At 45.1% G+C, this 18,559-nt stretch overlaps 1 protein-coding gene across 1 annotated transcript in view; it reads left to right on the top strand.

Annotated features, from left to right (window-relative positions):
* Positions 1-18,559, top strand: part of Drosha (drosha ribonuclease III) — a 120,637-nt gene that overhangs the window by 18,693 nt on the left and 83,385 nt on the right. The window contains exons 8-12 of the mRNA XM_059276203.1: positions 665-806; positions 3,540-3,694; positions 7,745-7,825; positions 15,215-15,301; positions 17,663-17,749. Of these exons, the coding sequence (XP_059132186.1) occupies positions 665-806; positions 3,540-3,694; positions 7,745-7,825; positions 15,215-15,301; positions 17,663-17,749 (552 nt within the window). The remainder of the gene's footprint in view (positions 1-664; positions 807-3,539; positions 3,695-7,744; positions 7,826-15,214; positions 15,302-17,662; positions 17,750-18,559) is intronic.

The raw sequence follows: 18,559 nt of genomic DNA, 5'->3' as shown, positions 1-18,559 counted from the left end.
AGAGGCTCCAGGTCCAATCCCAGCACTCATGTGGCAGTTCACAACTGTCTCTGACTCCGTCGTCCTCCCCTGCCCTCCAAGGCACCAGTTAGAGACAAAGCACACAGAGAAGGTGGTAAGAACGCCACAGCTGTTGAGGAGGGGCTGAGGAGAAGCAGTCACTTCCCCTTCTGAGGGGCAGATAATTGATTTGCCTTAGTTTTATTTTTATATATGAGAGGTCTGCTTTTTACATTTTGAGGTTATTAGGTCAAAGGGTCTGGGCGTTTAGAGGGATTTTCGTTCTGGAAGGAGAGTGGGTAGCTGCAGAGGACTTCCTCTTGGACTGTGTTTTAGAAGCCCTGTGCTCGTTGGGTGTGCTTGAGGCAGGAAGGGCGGGAGGGGACTTTCTTTTTGCTCCAAGGGCCATGGTATTTTTTAATGTCACATCCAATGGGCATTGGCAAATAGTTCCCGTGCTGCTCTGTGTTGGTGAAGGCCATTTACCTGAACTGCCAGGCAAGCACTGTGTGTTTGGCCCAGAGGCTCACCACTGGTGTGTGGCATTTTTCTTTTCAAATACTGATTATTGCACTGGGGCTTTAAAAATGACGTTTTGTAGTTAAAGGTTCTTAGTATGGCGATTACTAATATGGCTTCTCCCATTGCTCCTTTCCTTATTCAGGGAGATTCTACTGTCGTTGGAACAAGCAGGCTCCGGGACTTGTATGACAAATTTGAGGAAGAGCTGGGGAACCGGCAGCAGAAGGCCAAAGCTGCCCGGCCTCCGTGGGAGCCTCCGAAGACGAAGCTAGATGAAGATTTAGGTGAGTGGAGGGTCCAAGCCTACGCCGTTGTTACTCCTCACTGCTGGCCTTTTGGGGAATGGCCTTCAGACCCCCAACCTGAAATACTTTCCTTTTGTCCTATCTTTCTTAGCTATAGTCAGCAAATACGTGGTCTTATTTTCTCAGTTATGCTCCAGAATATGTAAGGTCTCATTCTATAGGGCGGGCTAACAAGTCTACCTCTTACAGAGTTGTCTAGCCTTAGAATCAGAAAGTATTGTATTCCAGCACCCCTCTAAAAGCAGGAGTCTGTGCCTGAACCCTTAAAATGGGGAGGGGGCACTTCCTGGCTCTCTCCGTTGCTAAGTGCTCTTTGTTTGATGTGGAAGCATTAAACCTGTGTGAAGGCTTTTCAGAGATGTCTGTTTTTTAAGTGTAAGTTCTGAGTTTCGAAGTAGATGGTGAAATTCTCCACTCGCTCTAGCTTTTTGAGACAGGCTCTCATTCTGTAGTCCTGGTAGCCCTAAATTTAATCTCCTGCTCAAGCCAGACTTGAACTCATGGTGGTCCTCCTGCTTCAGCTTCCAAAGTGCTAGAATTACAGGCTCCAGGGTGTGTTGATGGTATTATCTTTGAGGATAGAAATGCTTTTTGCCACTTTGTGTCCTTAGCCCCTAACAGAATGCCATGCACAGATGTTACTACACTTTATCATAGCCAGAAGGTGGAGAAGTGATCACGAGACATTCCATATGCTGTTACCTTTTCTGTCTGGCTCTCACTCGCCCAGATTCATTTTGTCTCGAGTCATACAGTAGTGGCAAAATCATAGACTCAGGAGCCAAGTGGCCTGGCTCAGAATCCTTGTGCTCCTTACTTACGAAGTGAGGGAGACCAGCTTCCTCTTATTCCTTCAGGGTACTTTTGAGCAGAGAGAAATTAGGAATTTGTAGATAGAAGTATAGAGGAGAGAGACAGACAGAAAACACGGGATAGCCTCGGGAGGGCCTGGGTCCAAACCCACCAGCCCTGAACTTTATTCCAAAGGGCTTTTTATCACAATGCCAGGGGGAGGAGAAAAGACCTCCCCCCTGTGAGATACAGCCAAGTGTAGACCCTTCCAAACACCTGCACTCTGGCCCGTGGCCCAGGCATCCTCTTTATGCAGACCTGCTGGATAAAGCCACCTGGAAACCTAGGTGGGTTACAACAGCGAAGTGATTTTGGCAGAAGACTTCAGACACAAGTCTCTGTGTCTCAGTCTTCCCGTAGTAAAATGGGACTGACAGCCTTGTCCATGGGAGATAACTTCATGATGCTGGATTTTGTTATTCTGCTGCTACTTTCTTTTTCCAAGCTGTAATAAAATACAACACGAAGTTTACCATCTTAACCATTGGAATCATCTAGTTTGGTGTTATTAAGTACATGTGTATTGCCAGCAACCAGTTTGAAGAACTCTTCATCCTGTAAAACTGAAACGTCGACATTAAGCAACAACACAGTCTCCCACCCCCAACTACCAGCACATTCTGTCTCTGAGCTTGATGACTTCAAATCCCTCACCTAAGTGGAATCATGTAGTATTTGTCTTTCTTTTGCGGCTTATTTCACACATCATAATTCTCTCTCTGCTTTCATGCAGTTACTTTCAGGGACTAAAATCTTGTCTCTGTCTTTCTCTCTCTGTTCTTTGAGACAGTCTCAGTAACATGGTTTGAAATTCACTGTGTAGTTGAGGTGGCCTTGAACTCTTTTTTTGTTTGTTTGTTTATTTATTTATTATGTATACAGTGTTCTGCTTGCATGTATACCTGCATGCTAGAAGATGGCACCAGATGTCATTATAGGTGGTTGTGAGCCACCATGTGGTTGCTGGAAATTGAACTCAGGACCTCTGGAAGAGCAGCCAGTGCTCTTAACCTCTGAGCCATCTCTCTAGCCCCCAAATAGTAATTTCTTTTCTTCTTCTTCTTCTTCTTTTTTTTGTCAAGACAGGGTTTCTCTGTGTAGTTTTGGTGCCTGTCCTGGATCTCGCTCTGTAGACCAGGCTGGCCTCGAACTCACAGAGATCTACCTGCCTCTGCCAGGCCTTGAACTCTTGACCCTCCTGCCTCTACTTAAGGAGTACTGGGGATACAAGTGTGAACCGCCACGCTCAGAAAGGACTATGTCTTTAATTGCTACTATCAAGAGAAAAAAGTAAAAAAATCTTCAGTGTTGCTGTCATGTATACCCTGGAGTCTCACATGTGGGGTGCTTCCCTCCCAATACCGTTCTGCCGCACTCAGTGTCCACCCCAGTCCTGTCTCCATTCCTGACTACCTGCCCCCTCCTCATTCCTGCTCATCCTTCCATCGATCTCTTCTTCTGCCCAGTGTCCGAGTCACAAGTGCCCCTCTGTGAAATTGCCACTGACCTTTCTGGCTCACAGTGGACTAGCTCTTTATTGAGTTAATACTACTTTTAAAGTGTGAAATCACTATGACTGTGTTATTTTTCTTTGATATTCGTCATGATTCCCATTTTCTTGATAAAAGTCTGTATTTTCTTTGTTTCCCCAGCTAGATTATGCCTTAGCATTACGAACCGGTTTTCATGGCATTGCTTAGCAGTGTTTGGTGTCGAGTAACCTCTCAAAAATTTACTAGAGCAGCGAACAGTGATCCCAGCTGCCCCTTACCTTTAAAGGTTTAGGGCATTTGAAAGTCTTTGCAGAACCTTCTGTTAACTTCACGAGCTTCTACTGTGTTCTCTCCTGCCTTCTACTAGAGAGTTCCAGTGAATCTGAGTGTGAGTCCGACGAGGAGAGCACCTGCTCCAGCAGCTCCGACTCGGAGGTGTTTGACGTCATTGCGGAGATTAAACGCAAGAAGGCTCACCCTGACCGGCTGCATGATGAGCTCTGGTACAACGACCCGGGCCAGGTGCGAGCTTTTTATGCTTTCGCTCCGAAGGTTGCAAACCCACACATCACATTTACGACTCAGGGCTGGGAAGATGCATGTTGGCTGGTATAGAAATGGGACTTTTTCTCCCAGGGCTTGTGTGCCATTTTTCAGAGTTACTTCTTTCAGCTTCGGAGTTCAGCCGCCACGTGTGAGTGCAGAACAGCTGTTCCTTGAATCACATTGATGGCGCTTGTAAGTTCCTTGTTGGGAGCAGGATAGTAGTGCTGTTAATAAACCTGCAGTAGGAGAAGAGGTGGGGGGGGAGCGTGTGGGGTCTTTGTAAAGCAGTTCACCTGGAAGGCATCTTGCTGCTAAATAGTGAACCAAATCATTCTCTACAGTATCATTTGTTTTACTTGCTAGCGGTCTCGAGTTTTTGTAAATTCTCTTCTTGGTTAAGCGTGTGAGCTAATGACATGACAGCTAGAACACTTAAAACTTTTTGATTATTATTTTGTTTTGAAGTAATATTTGATTAAAAAACAACAATGTATAAATATGTATTTGTTGTTGAGACAGGATCTCATTATGTTTGCCTCTTGAGTGCTGGGTTACAGGCCTGTACCACAGACTTGGCTCTAACAATGATATCTTTATAACAGATTTGTGCTTACAGATACACAGTCCGTACAAAAATGTGTCTTCTATGAATGTGAATTTGTTGCACATAGTAAGACCCGTCCCTCCTTGTTCTTTGTGATAATTTACCAGTAATAGTTGTGAATAAGTTCCTACTATTCAGTATTAATTGGAATTCTCTTCTGATTCTTGTTAGATAACAGCTATTTTAAAAGCTTTTTAAAAATTTTATCATTATTTTGTCTTATGTTGAGTGTATGGGTATTTTGCATGCATGTCTGCCTGTGTACCACGTGCATTCCTTGTGCTCATGGAGGCCAGGAAAGGGCATTGGATCTTCTGCAACTGGAGGTCCATATGGTTGTGGGCCACCATATAGATGCTGGGGATGGGACCCGGGTCCTCTGGGAGAGCAGCCGGTGTTCTTAACCGTGGAGCCACCTTTCAGGTTTTGATTTTTGAAAAGGATTAATATAATTGAAATGACTGAGAACAATGTACTTTGTGATGCCCTGGAATTGAGTAGAAACATTTGCAAAAATTTCAGTGCATTTTACACCATAGTTGTATGGATAGTCCAGGTTGGTCTTGAACTTGTGACTCTGCTGCCTCAGCCTCTTGAGTGCTGCCATTCCTAACAGGTGCTCACTATTCAGACAGAGGAAAGTTTTCTCCATAGCTGGTCTTTTTCACCAGGTTGTTCTCAGTCAAGAAGTATCAGCCTTGCTCTCTACGTTACTGTCCTGTCCGGCCGTAGGGCTCCAGTCTTGTTTCACTGTTCTGTGTGCAGTACTTGGTCTCCTGGCCTCCACACTGGAGCCTTGTGAAGGGGTCCATGTGGGAGCATCGACCCCGGGAAGGCAAGCGTGGAGGCTGTTTGTCTGTCTGCTGTCCGGGAGCTAGCACCGGCACTGGGGGTGTGCTGTGATTGTTGCCGGAACGTTAGACAGCCTCTTGTTTGCCAGCTCTTCCTTCAGGTAATGTCCTAGCGCTGTCTTTAGATAGTAATGCTGTTTTTCTGCTGCACCTCCAGGAGCGTTAGATTTCCCAAAAGGCTAGAGAGTTTAACTTTACTATTTCTTGCCAAAGTCTATTGAGATATTTTCATTTATATTTTATTTGTTTTTTGTTTTTTGGGTTTTTTTAAATTTATTTTTATTTTTATTTTTATTTTTATTTTTATTTTTATTTTATTCCCCCCTGGAACTCACTCTGTAGCCCAGGCTGGTCTCGAACTCACAGAGATCCGCCTGCCTCTGACTCCCGCATGCTAGGATTAAAGGTGTGTGCCACCACCACCCTCACTTATATTTTAATTGGGTACGATGGATTATAAATCCCTAGAACTTAAAAACAACAACAAAAACTATCAATATATAGTCACCCCTCAGAATCTAAGGAGCTTTTGGCTCCTGGGTCTACACAGATACCAAAATCCACAGATGCAGAGTCTTTTATGAATACAGTGTAGTATTTACATGTAGGTGACACACACCTCTTTTATGCTTTAAATCTCTAGATTACTAATAATACCTTACAATATAGACACTGTGTCAGTAGTTGTTACACTGTATTACTTAGGGAATGAAAAAAAAAACTATCCATTCTTAGTCCACTTAGTCCACTCCTGGAACTAGCCTGCCTGCATGTAAGTGTGTGCCTGCGTGTGTGCATGGAGGTTAGAACACAAGCACAGGTATGATCCTCAGCCTGCCTGCACTTAAGTGTGTGCCTGTGTGTGTGCATGGAGGTTAGAACACAATACAGGTGTGATCCTCAGCCTGCCTGCAAATAAGTGTGTGTCTGCGTGTGTGCATGGAGGTTAGAACACAAGCACAGGTGTGATCCTCAGCATATCTGCACATAAGTGTGTGCCTGCGTGTGTGCATGGAGGTTAGAACACAAGCACAGGTGTGATCCTCAGCATATCTGCACATAAGTGTGTGTCTGTGTGTGTGCATGGAGGTTAGAACACAAGCACAGGTGTGATCCTCAGGGACCTTCTGTCTTCTGTTTGAAGCAGTTTCTCGTTGGCCTGGAACTTTGCTTCTCTGGCCTGGCTAGCTGGTTTGTGAGCTTCCAAGGGTCTCGCCATTGCTAGAGTTCCGGGCATGTGCCCCCTTGCTTGGCTTTTTGTGTGGGTTCAGGGGCTCTGAACTCTAGTCTTTACCGTGCGGGGCACGTGCATTAACAACTGAGCCGTGTCCTCAGCCTGGGCCCTGGCTGTTACGGCGCTTTACAGTTTGATTTCAGCTCACGTGTGGTCTTCACACATACACGACCCATTCTGTTTAATGGGGTTTCATGTCCCCGAGTATCACACAGGCTTCCTCTTTGTCTCATGCATGCTGGTGGTGGTGTGTGGGGAGTAACCATCTTGCTCTTCTGTGCTGACGAGGACTTCATTTTCTTCTCTTTAAGCCTTGCCTCACCAACCCCAGCAGCTCCAGGGCCAGGTCCATTTAGATGGCGTTTCTTTTTTCAAAATCCAAACAGTGTCTGCTCTCCTTTCTAGAATAAACGTTACTTGAGTTCATAGATTCTGTGCTATTATTTATCCTCCGCTGCTTGGTACTTACTGTCCTGAGCGGCGTTCAACATTGTTCACTTCCAGAGTACAGCGAAACAAGGTGGAAGAGGGTCGATTTTAAGCTGTCTAGCGTTAAAAGTTTTTTATTTTATTCTACTGGATGCCCCTGCCCCTGCGTGTCATACATACTTCAGTTCTCTTTCTTTCTCTTTCTTTCTTTCTTTCTTTCTTTCTTTCTTTCTTTCTTTCTTTCTTTCTTTCTTTCTTCCTTCCTTCCTTCCTCCCTCCCTCCCTCCCTCCCTCCCTCCCTCCCTCCCTCCCTCCCTTCTTTCTTTCTTTCTTTCTTAAAATTTTTCGAGACAGGCTTTCTCTGTGTAACAGTCCTGGCTGTCCTGGAAGTCATTTTGTAGACCAGGTTAGTCTCGAACTCACAGAGATTCACCTGCCTCTGCCTCCCAAGTGCTGAGATTAAAGGCGTGCACCACTACCACGAGGCATACTTCAGTTCTTAAAACATTGCATGTGCAGGTCATCTTCAAAGCAGTCTGTGCATGCCTTTAGGATATGAAGTACATTTGTCTCTCTGTGTGTAAAGTCATTTTCTCTGAAGTAAGAAAAAGGAAAGCGCTGTAGAGAGGCAGGAGACAGTGAGGGTGAACAGTGTGCCGACATTGATATTTCCTGCTTGGCTGCACAAATAACTTGGGATTCCAGTGTTATCGGACGGTTTCCTCTTATCATCTATTATAGACAGTTTCCAGTTTATTGGTTTTGGAACATCCGTTTAATCTTCTAACCGTGACAGCCTCTTCAAGGCCCCAGCACTCATGACATTAAACCTCACAGTTTCGGAGGCATCTTCGTGCCTCGTGTGGATTTCCCCCCAATAAAACAGAATTGCATTCTGTTTCTGACAGATGAATGATGGACCACTTTGCAAATGCAGTGCAAAAGCAAGACGCACGGGAATTCGGCACAGCATCTACCCCGGAGAAGAGGTAACTAGCTTGGGTTATGATTTGTGTAAGCACCAAGGAGTCCCAAGGAGACGAATGCCATTGTTATTCTTTTCCCATGAAATGAGATAATGTCGTCAAAATGATCTATTCGTGTTCCCTGTTATAGCATGTGTTACTGACAGTTACAGAAGGAAAATATTTGGGCTTTGAGTAGACTCCAGAATGCTGTCAAGGAAACTAAAAAGAGTTTGGAAGGTTCATGTATGTTGTATGCATTATTCTTAAGTGTTCTCAAACTGGATACACTAGCGTTAGTGTCCTGTTTTCATCAGTGGTTGTGGATTGCCCCAGGGAAATGTTCTAACTCTAGCTATGAGGTTGATGTTCTCGTCCCCTGGGGACCTACCCTGTTTCTACTTGCAGGTAGAACTTCAGTTTCACTGTGGAACTGGTCAGAATCTTTATCTCTACCGTTGTTGAATTCCCCTTGACTCTATACCCCAGCCTTGGCTTCTCAGGGACGCTTTAAGCTTGGCTGAAGGGATAGAAGACCTTTACACTGTAGCCTTTTGTAACTACTGTCTTTTGATTAGTTTCCTATGATTTTTTTTCCTGATTTATGAATGACTATCTGGTTTGTCAATTATTTCTATTAATCCCAGAATTACCATTTTATGATTCAACGCATTATACCTACACACAGAATATATAAGTTCTTAATATCTATTTAAAACTTGTTTGAGGCTCTAATAAAGCTATGAGACTGCTTGATAATTTCAACGAGTTAGTTATCTTTGGAGCCCAGCGAGTGCAGTGAGGAGTTTTGACCAAGTTTCACCTGTGGGCATCTGTTCCTGGGCCTCAGGTGGGGTGGTCTGACCTGTTGTTGGGGATCAGTGTCTGAGAAGAAGAGTGGGGTCAAGAGTGTGGGGGGCGGTTCAGCTGCTCTGTGGGCCTGATCAAGCCAGCTTGACAGAATTTCCTGTTGTTGGCTGGAATGGCCTTTATACCTTCGCATCCCCTGATCTCTATAGCAGCCCTTTTCAGGAAGCAGGTGACCTTGGGAGAGGGGGCTCTGTAGCTGGGGGTGACCTCACAGGAGCTGTCCTGTGGACCAACAGCTGCAGCCTGCATGCCAACTCTGTTCCCTCTAGCGAGGTAGTAGGCTTTTCCAGGATGGGAGCCTGAGTGGGCCACAGTATCAGCTGTATGCCTGTGGGCTGTGTTCTACTTGTTTGCTCCTGTACAGATAGAAGAGGCCTGGGTAGTCAGCTTGCTACTGATGGTAGCTTGTTCTCAAGGGGTGGTGCCAGTGCTAACTAGCCGTTTGTATAGACGTTCACTAGCATAAGGTTAGCTTAGCTCGCTTATTTCTTAAGTGGGGCCTGTGCTCTTGGGTTCTTGTTACTGTGGTCACTACACTCATGGGCCTACCCTGTCACCCCTGGGGATGGTGTGGGGACAGACATGATTGCCCTGGTCATTCTGTCTGTTTGGTGGCATGCTAGCTGCTCTCTGATGGTCGCCATACTGATGAGAAGTCGTGAAGTCCCTCCCGCTAGCCCAGTTCCAAGTCTCTCCCAAGACCTTTTCCTTCTTGATCATTTGGTCTTTTTCCTTGTGGAAAAAGGAAAGAAAGTACCTGATCAGGGGCATTGCTGGAACTGTTCACTGGAGAGATTTCCCCCTCGTTGGTGTCTTTCAAAGTCATCTCAGAGCAAGACTGCAGTACAGTCAGTTTTTGTTTGCATCTGCATCCTAAATTAGCTTGTTTGTGAACCAGGCCTACGCTTTTTCCTCCACCTACATCGTTATATCCTTAGTCATCAGCTGAGGAGAGAGGGACGGTGATGCCACAGTGTGGAAGCCAGTAGGGATCTGGGCCATCTGCCAGTCAGCTTGTCTGTCCCTTGTTCCTGTTGTGGGTTTGATTCTGAATGTGCCACCTTCCTTTTAGGATGGATTGTTGCCTGTGCCACTCAGCCTAATTGCTTATTGCGATCGACAGTATCCAGTTTATGACAGGCAGGTCTGGACACACATTGATTTGGTGTCGTCCTAAAGCCAGGCCTTCCATACTAATCAGGTACACTACGCTTACACCACCACTGCCCGTGTCCCCCCAAGGCATGTAATTCTTTACTTCAGATGACCTGGCCTAGGTCCAGAGACCAGCATTGTGATTCTCCAGTGTGGTCTGCTGTGAAGTTCTTTTGGCACCTTTTCCCGACCTTGCCGTTGTGAATTGTTGGTCATAGCAGTAGGAGTGTGTGTGTGCCTAGACTTGCTAAGGTATCTTCCTGGGGCCCCACTTGATACTCCAGCCTTTTGCACCACCATGTAATTGGCCAGAGTACTCTTGTTGGGTGTGGGTTTTGGGTATCCTATGAACCTGTAAGAACGTCCAGATGTTACGCTTCTTTCTTCATTGTAGAAAGAAGTAGATGGTAGGATAATGTGTCTTTTACTCTGCAGATGGTGTCGTGGTGGTCTATCGATAACTGAACTTTATAATAGTGTTGGCTGTGGTAGGGCCTTGAACCTTTGTGGGGTTTTTCTCTGATTCTCTGTCGTACATATGTCTTTAGTAAGGTTTCTAGCGAGAGTAACATAATTCCACAGAGATAGTGGAACAGTTTGATGTGTAGCCTGTCTGGACAGTTGGGACCTATATGAATATTGGGATGAAGAGGTAATGCAGAGAGGTATTGTGAGAAATTCCAGTCCTCATTTCTGATTGGGATGGAGACAAACACGTTGACTGAATGGGTTGCCGTGGAGTTTGGTTAATGACTCTTTGAGCCACAGTACTTGGCACAGCAGCTGCCAGCAGAGCAGCTGCTTGGGAGAGGCCCTGGTAGCCTACCGCGACCCTCTAGGACCCTTTAGGGACCACACTGGTGAGTTCAACAGTACCAGCACCTCGGGGGCCTCAAGGATGGCGGGGATCTCCATTGTGTTGTAGTGCAGGATTGTTGGTACTTCTTGGGTTGGAGGAATGGTGGTGGTAATTTAAGCAGCTTTTGCCTGGTCGTGCTATTATGGTTGCTCTTCTTCCACATTAGGACCCCGTGTGAGGAATAGTTTCATATGCCAAGTTATGTCAGTTCCAATGAGCAGTCAGCAGCCAGGGAAATGACTGCTGGGTAGATCTGAGGTAGATTTACTAAACCAGACGTGGCCAACATTCCACCATACTACACCATCACCCACTCTTACTGGGTGCAAGGATAACATATCCCATCCCTATGGTATCAATGATTTTTGGTTACTGTGTTCAGTACTCAGTGAACTGCCTGGATATCCCTTTTCCACTTTGTACAGAGTCTCAAGGAAAAAGTCATTGGACCGTTGAGGAAGGATAGGGTATTCATCACCAGTTGTAGTCATTACAATGTGCAGGATTTTTTCTTCTGGAATCTGGTTACTTTTCCAGCCAATGGATTTCAGTCTAAAAATCTTGATGAATTTGGAACTGGAACTGGTCAGGGGATAGATAGTGTGACTGTTGAGTGGAGTACTCGCCTTTAGCCTCTTGGTTATCCCTGAGTTCTTCTGCTTGTACAAACTGTGAGCTACTCTGGTTGATTGCTCATTGTTTTGTACCCAGTGACATCTTCTGTTAACTGTTTCCATGGTGAAGACCCCTTTGGCTGGTACTCCGACTTTACTGGTCATAACGATAATTATGTGACATGGCTTCTATTGGCTTAGTTTCCAGATTGTGTCATCCCTGTTGTTCTTGACAGACTCCGACTACTTGTCCTGTGGTCTGTCCTGGCTGACAGAGGAGGCCACCACTGATCTTGGTGATGCAGCACTCCTCATCACCTAGCACATTTGTTTTTGTGTCCTTTGGGGATCATCTGCATATTCCTAGTTGCAGGTACTGCCTTCATCCCAGCATGCCTACTCCTTCTCTTCAACATTTGGTTGGGCTCTTTAGGGCTTTCAGCATCGCTTAGATGCACCATTGCATCTTAGACCTTCCCTCGGAGGAAACTCCAGTATCTCTTGGTTTTATATCTCGAGTTCTCCCAAGTCCACAAACTCTTCCTTAACCTGAAGCATTCTCTCCATCTGACTCTTGGCAGACCCCCTGCTGGGACATGCTGACTATTTTTTAGAGCTCCTTCGGGACGTAGGCTCTTTCTCCCAAACTCCGTACAACTGGGTTGTTCTGTGAAATAACTCACAGTACAGGTCTGTTAGCAAGGAGGCTGATTGATGGGGTCTGTGTGTGGGCTGAGGTACAGTGGACACTGCTGTCCGACAGGATCTTCCGTTGCCTTCTGGTGCAGGTGAGTGAGTGATCTAAACAGGGAGGGATGTGCCATCTCTGCAGAGTCAGACGGTTCCGAGGAGTCTGGGGAGTTAAAATCTAAATGTCCCTGTCCCAGGTTTCCAGGGCCCTGACCTTGCCATAGCAGACCTACCTTGGTTGGCTGTCAGTTGTCCTAGAATTATGGCTCTTTCACAGGTAAGCTCTGGTTTGCTCCTAGTTTTTTCTGAGGTCTCATTGCAAGTGATGGGAACTTCTTTTTGGATCTTCAAGAAGCCCTTCGGCATTCACATCTCTCTTCCTCTGCCATTACATTTCCTTAGAGCAGTAGTTCTCACAGTGAAGTCTTCAAATTAGTATCAGCTTAATCTGGAGCTTATTGGAAATGTACACTGTCCACCCACCAGCTGCCAGGGGGAAAGTATGCTGTGATTTAATAAGCCCTCCAGGTGATTTCATGGCAGACCAAGGACTGAGGCCAAGGTAGAGAATATGGTATTTAACATTTGCCATCCATTTCTAAAATCCATGACCCTTTCTCTTGTAGACACCATTTCCTCTATAGTCCTGAATACTTGGTGTCGTGTCCAGCTCTTCCAATGGTGCAGCCTCCCATTTCTCAAAGTCTGATGCCAGGGTCATTTGTACTGTGTTTACCACCAGTGATAGGGACTCTTTGTTAGGTGGTGGATAGTGTTTCTAAAACACCATCTTTGTTCTTACTTCCTTAGCTTATTTGTTCCTAATACCATCTGCTACATCTTAGGTTCTCTAGAAGCAGAGCTAAGGTGTCTCAGATGCAAGGTTGGTGTGATACAACTCAGGTCTGGATTTCCAAGAGCCTCACTCCCTCAGCACAAATGCAGCTTTCTGAACCCTTTGCTCTATCATTTCAAAGCGCTGAAGCTCCCTTACTGAAGGAACACCTGGTAACTGCCTCAAGCTGAACACTGGCGCAAGAAAGCAGGACGGATGCCCCAAATTCCAAGGGCAGTTTCACGTAGGGATTCCTCTGGTCAGTCATCTGTCCCATGTGTCTGACCCGCTTTGGCTATGTGTTTTGTGATGGTGTTGCCAGGATAAACTGCCTGAGCATTGGGCAGTACCTAAGACTATTTGCGATGTGGATTGAACTGACGGGGAAAGAAGAGCCCTAGGGGCTGATTAACTGGGACTACCCAAGAGTCCCGAGCATGATGGCTGGATATTAAGGTCGGATTCCTCTAAGCAAGTGAGTCATCACTCTCCTTTTTGTGGGAGGATCCGGAGAGTGAATAGTGACTGGATCCCACTGGGAAACCAGGAATGCTCCACAGTTGGCTTGGTCGCTTTGTTCTGTTTTTTTGACCTGCTTCAGCTTTCTGTATGAACTTCTTGTCTCTGCTGTGGAAACTGCTACCAGGCACAGTATGGCAGAATGATTCTTAAGAGCACTCTGGGCCCCCTCTTTGGGGGATGATTGACAGGAGGATGGTCTGGATGCTGTGGGTAGGAAGTGTGCTCCTGGTTTTCAGAGCTGACTGCCAGATGGTGTGTCTCTAGTTGCTGCTATTTAGGAGTGTGGCCGGTTCCGAAAGTCTTGGCATCATGATGCCGCTGACAAGAGGCCCAAGGAAAAGCTTATCTGCAGAGAGTACAAGTGTTGTTTGTCAGTGGGGGAATCTGGATGAGTATCTGCTGATGGGCCCAGCAGAGCCCACGGAATCACTGAACCTCACCCTTACTCTCTTCTGCGGAGAGCATGGCCTTCAATATGGTGAGTGCCAACCCCTGTGATGCCTGCCAGCGGCTGTTGGTGCCGTGTCCCCATGCCACAAACAGCTATTACAGCTGAGCACAGGTCTAACGTATGTATTCCCTTGCAGCATAAATTGCAGACTGCATCCTTTCGGTACAAACATAAGGAAACAGTGTGCTCAAGTCTCCCAGGCACTTCTCAGAGTTGTATTACTCTGCTTGACTGATCAGGAGCCCTGTGATCTGTAGAGTGTTTATGCTGAGTGAGATGTTGTTATTCACCGCTTAGGATATGGTTAAGGAGCCATCTGCCACATACATAATTGGCTCAGATGCAAAAGCATTCACCCAGACACCACTGAGTCCACATAGAGGTATGCCCCTGGTATGGGTGCAATTCACAGATGTAGTCTGCAGTTCACGGCCCAAGAAATACAACAGCTGATAGCCGACTACTAAAGTGGTAAGGATGTTACTGTAAAACAAGGCTTACCCTGGCAGGGCATGCAGACATGTTCCTATACTCTGCTGCAGGAGCTGTTCATGGCCTGCTACATACTACACCCTAGTACAAGCCTCCTCACATTTTAAGGTCTTAAAGTGGGGAAGGAAGGGGACTAGGAAGACAGTCAGGCATGTCCCAAAGGATGTTTGCAAGTGCTATCTCCACAGGAGAAGAGCACCTTGGGATCAGATGTTTTACAGTTTGGGACCCTAGCACTGGCTAAAGAGCCTGTGGAGCTGATGGCGTAGCTGCTAAGAGTTAAGTAGGCTCCTCGGCGTCTTTGCCCTGGAAAGGGGAAGGAACTCATGACAACACTAGTCCATCTACTTTGTGCTACTTTCGGGCCTTTGCAGGCTCATCCGCCTTCTAAAGAGACCCCGGGCAGCTGCCTGCAGAGTGAGTAGAGCAGTTTCTACAGGTTGTATGCCAGATAGGGCTCCCAAATAGGCTCCTGGTTGGCAAGCCGTGAGTCCTTCCAAAGCCTCCTGGATGCTGACGTCACTTACATATCTACTTGTACTGAATAGAACCAGATTATACCAATAATGATTCCTGCTATGGGTACTGGGGGTCTAGCCGTCACCCCCAAGTACTCAGCTGATGACAGATACCCATTCATTGAGACCATGTATTTGGTGGGGGACATTGCAGACACTACTGGTCTCACTGAACACCAGATCACAGGTCCGTTCGGTCCCCACTTCACTAGTGCGTATGGGGAAGGTTGAGAACCCGTGACTAGCCACATCTTTTTGTTCATTTAGTTAATGCATAGTAAAGTGAATTGTCTGTGGAGGAACACACAGAAAAGCCGTTGTCAGATGCGATACTGATGATATAGTTCCTTTGAAAAGACAGTTATTTTCTACTTCATTTGTAAAACATTCTCATTTTGTTCCCCCAGGCAATCAAGCCCTGTCGTCCCATGACCAACAACGCTGGACGACTTTTCCACTATCGGATTACCGTCTCCCCTCCTACCAACTTTTTAGTAAGTTACTGATGAACTCCCATTCTAGCCCAGGATGGCCTGGAACTTAGCTATGTAGCCCAGGCTGGCCTGGAACTTATGGCATTTCTCCTGCCTCATTTCCAAAGTGCTGGGAATATTGGCATGAGCCTCTAATTCAGTTCTTACATGGTTTTTACTTTTAAAATCATTATGTTGATAAAATTTGGCTTTATCATGATGTTTATTTCAGCTTTCTTCCCCCACATTTTATTATGTCTTTATTTGTAATGGTACCACGCAATAACCAAGTTTATAATAGCCAGTAATTGTGAAGCTGCTATTGGAGCAGTAGGGTGGGAAGCATAAAGTAGGGCATTTCCATGTTTTAAAAGTCAGTGGGCAGATTATTGTCTTGTGTCTAAATCAGAAAATTCAGTGTATAATATGACAATATGGTAATATGGTATACTTATGCACATGTACTATGTTCTAGGTACCATTCCAAGTGGTTAGCACAGTTAATTTAATTTTCACGATCGTAACTGTGTATATATTATCCACACTACCGACTTGGATCATTAGTTCCTATTTTGTAGATGAGCCTGAGTAATTTGCTCAGGTACTAAGTAGCTTGGTGGTTTTCAGAAGCCAGGAGTCTGCTCCAGTGTACATGTCTATATGCTACGCTGTGCTGCATTGCCTTTCACATTATGAAGTTGGTTAATTCTGGTAAATACATCGAGAAGTCTTGATTTCAAAATTATTCATAATTACATATTTTAATAACTTTATTTAGCTATACTTCTTGTGTCATTAAAAGCTTTACCCATATAAATTGTGTAATTCAGGATGTTTAGCATAATTACAGACTTGTAAAACCATCACCACAATCTAACTTTAGAACTTTCTTATCCTAAGAGAAACTTTATATCCTTTAGGTGGTATGTGTCTGTGGACTTGGCTAGCCTAGACTTTTCATAGAGATCATATGGTAACTGCTTTTTCTATGTCTCTGCTCTTTTACTTAGAGTATTTTTTTTTTGAAGATTTGTCCGTGTTGTGGCACGTATCAGTACTTCACTCCCCTTTCTCATTTATGTTCTTTTATTCAGTTCAGGGTCCCTTGTATACTAGGCAAGCACTCTGCCACAGAGCTCTGCAACCTACATCCTTTATAGTTTCTTTTTATGGCCAAGTACTATTCCCTTACGGAGTGTGTGTCTGTGCGTGCGTGCGTGCGTGCGTTGTATAGCTACAGCATGTTTCATTTGTTCATTTATTACATTGATGGACTTTGGGTTGTTTCCATTGTCCGCTATTGTGAATAATGCTGATAGTAGTATCTGTGTGGGACTAAGGACATGGCTCAGCAGTTTGGGAACTTGCTGCTCTTCCCGAAGATCCTCTTTTGGCAGCACCCACATGGCTGCTCACAACCATCTGTAACTCCAGTTCCCGAGGATCTGATTCCCTTTTCTAGCTGCTGTGGGCACCAAGTCTGCAAATGGTATACAGACATGAGCATGAAATAAAATTGGATATGCGAGGGATTGGGGGATGGATGACGGAGAAGGGGGAAGTATATAATTATATTTTTATTACATTTTAATAAAAGTATTTTTATGACTATATTAGTCTTCTTGAGTCACTCAAATAGAAAGGGACAGCTTTATTGACAAAAGAAATGATGTGTATATGGATAATCTTTAGTTCTTCCCGGTTCTTATTTATAATTTGTGAAATAATGATGTTTAGTACCTAGGTAAGAAGTGTCTTTTAGGCTACCAATCTTTATAATTTGCTCCACATTTGACATTTAATATCAAAAGGATTGGCTATTAAGAATGTCATACAAGGAAGAGAGTTTCTCATGGTGAGATTGACATGTCTGTCATGGAATTACAGGTTTTGTTTTTAGGTCACTGAAGTCTTTGGCATTGTGTGGTCCCTGCCCTGCTGCAGTGTTTGGTGGGCTGTCTTCTCCTGGGGAGGATGGGGATGCAGCTGTGGGCTTGAGCTTCCGGCACTTCGAGGCCCTCAGACTCTTCCCTATTGTGGTGTCAGTCTATTTGTTCAGTTATGGGATTAAAGAAAATGAATTTCTAGAAAATGAAGCTGTATTATAGCCTGTAATCTTCTTTATGGTGTCCATAATAAGCATCATTGGTTATTTAAATATATAGTATGCTGCATAACATCTGAAGTCAGAGAATTTCATCAAGCCAGAGCATTCCCTTTAAAATTAATCTTTAGTGTATGTTTCCTGATACTTGGAAAAACATTGAGTCTACAAAGTTGCTTTTGTTTCTGCCGTGAGTTACTTTGGGTCTGGGTGGCTTCCTGCACATTCAAATGATATCGATAATTTAAATCCTGTCTCGTGTTCTTGTTTCCTTTTAGACCGACAGGCCGACAGTTATAGAGTACGATGATCATGAGTATATCTTTGAAGGATTTTCTATGTTTGCACATGCCCCTCTGACCAATGTAAGTATGTGCCAGTTGGCTCCTCTCTCCTTCTTGCCTCCCCTGCCTTAGCTTTATCTGTCCTTCCCCCAAATCAAGATAGACCCCTTTATGTGTTCATCAGTTACTCTCCATCCCACCTGTGTGAGCTGTGGGATGGCTGCCGCAGTGTGTCAGGTGGGACTGTGAGTCTGCTAATGAGTCACAGGTTTGGGCTACATTAAATGGTGTAAGTAAATGTGTTAGAATAACATTTAGAGAGTGTGAAAAATTGAAAGAGGAGGATAAACTGTGGAGTGATGTGATAAGCTATTTTTGGGTTGATTGTCCTTAAAGGAAAGTTGGAAGTTTTAAGGAGATATATATATATATGTGTGTGTGTGTGTGTGTGTCTCTGAGCAAAAGAAAAGAACAGGACTTGTTCAGGACACTAAGCCTGAGGTAACCTCATAGAAAAAAGGGTTTCTGCTTTTGAATCCCGGGACTGTACCTGTGTTCAGAGATGTGGTGATATTTGTGTGGGTATTAGAGATGCTTTTCTGGGCATCAGTCCAAATGGATGCTCTGTGTCTGGGCTTCAGAATTGTCCTGTTTTGAAGTTGGCCGCCTTGGGCATTGCCCTGCTGGTCTGGTCTTCAGTTTGGACAGTGGACGGCTGGAGCAGTGCTGGGAAGAGTGCAGCAGTTCTTTACCCGGGCCGAGGGTCCTGTGGGGCCTAGTGAGCTGGAGTTCGGTGTGCAGCTTGCCTGCAGTCAGAAGCCATCTTAGTGCTGTCTACTCGGAACCCGGAGTTTTCCCTAGAGGCTGAGACTCAAGTCTTGATCTTACCAT

Source organism: Peromyscus eremicus, chromosome 11, assembly GCF_949786415.1.
Source record: "Peromyscus eremicus chromosome 11, PerEre_H2_v1, whole genome shotgun sequence".
NCBI lineage: Eukaryota > Metazoa > Chordata > Mammalia > Rodentia > Cricetidae > Peromyscus > Peromyscus eremicus.
The sequence above is the reverse complement of the archived record's forward strand: the minus strand, read 5'-3'. Positions and strand labels throughout refer to the sequence as shown.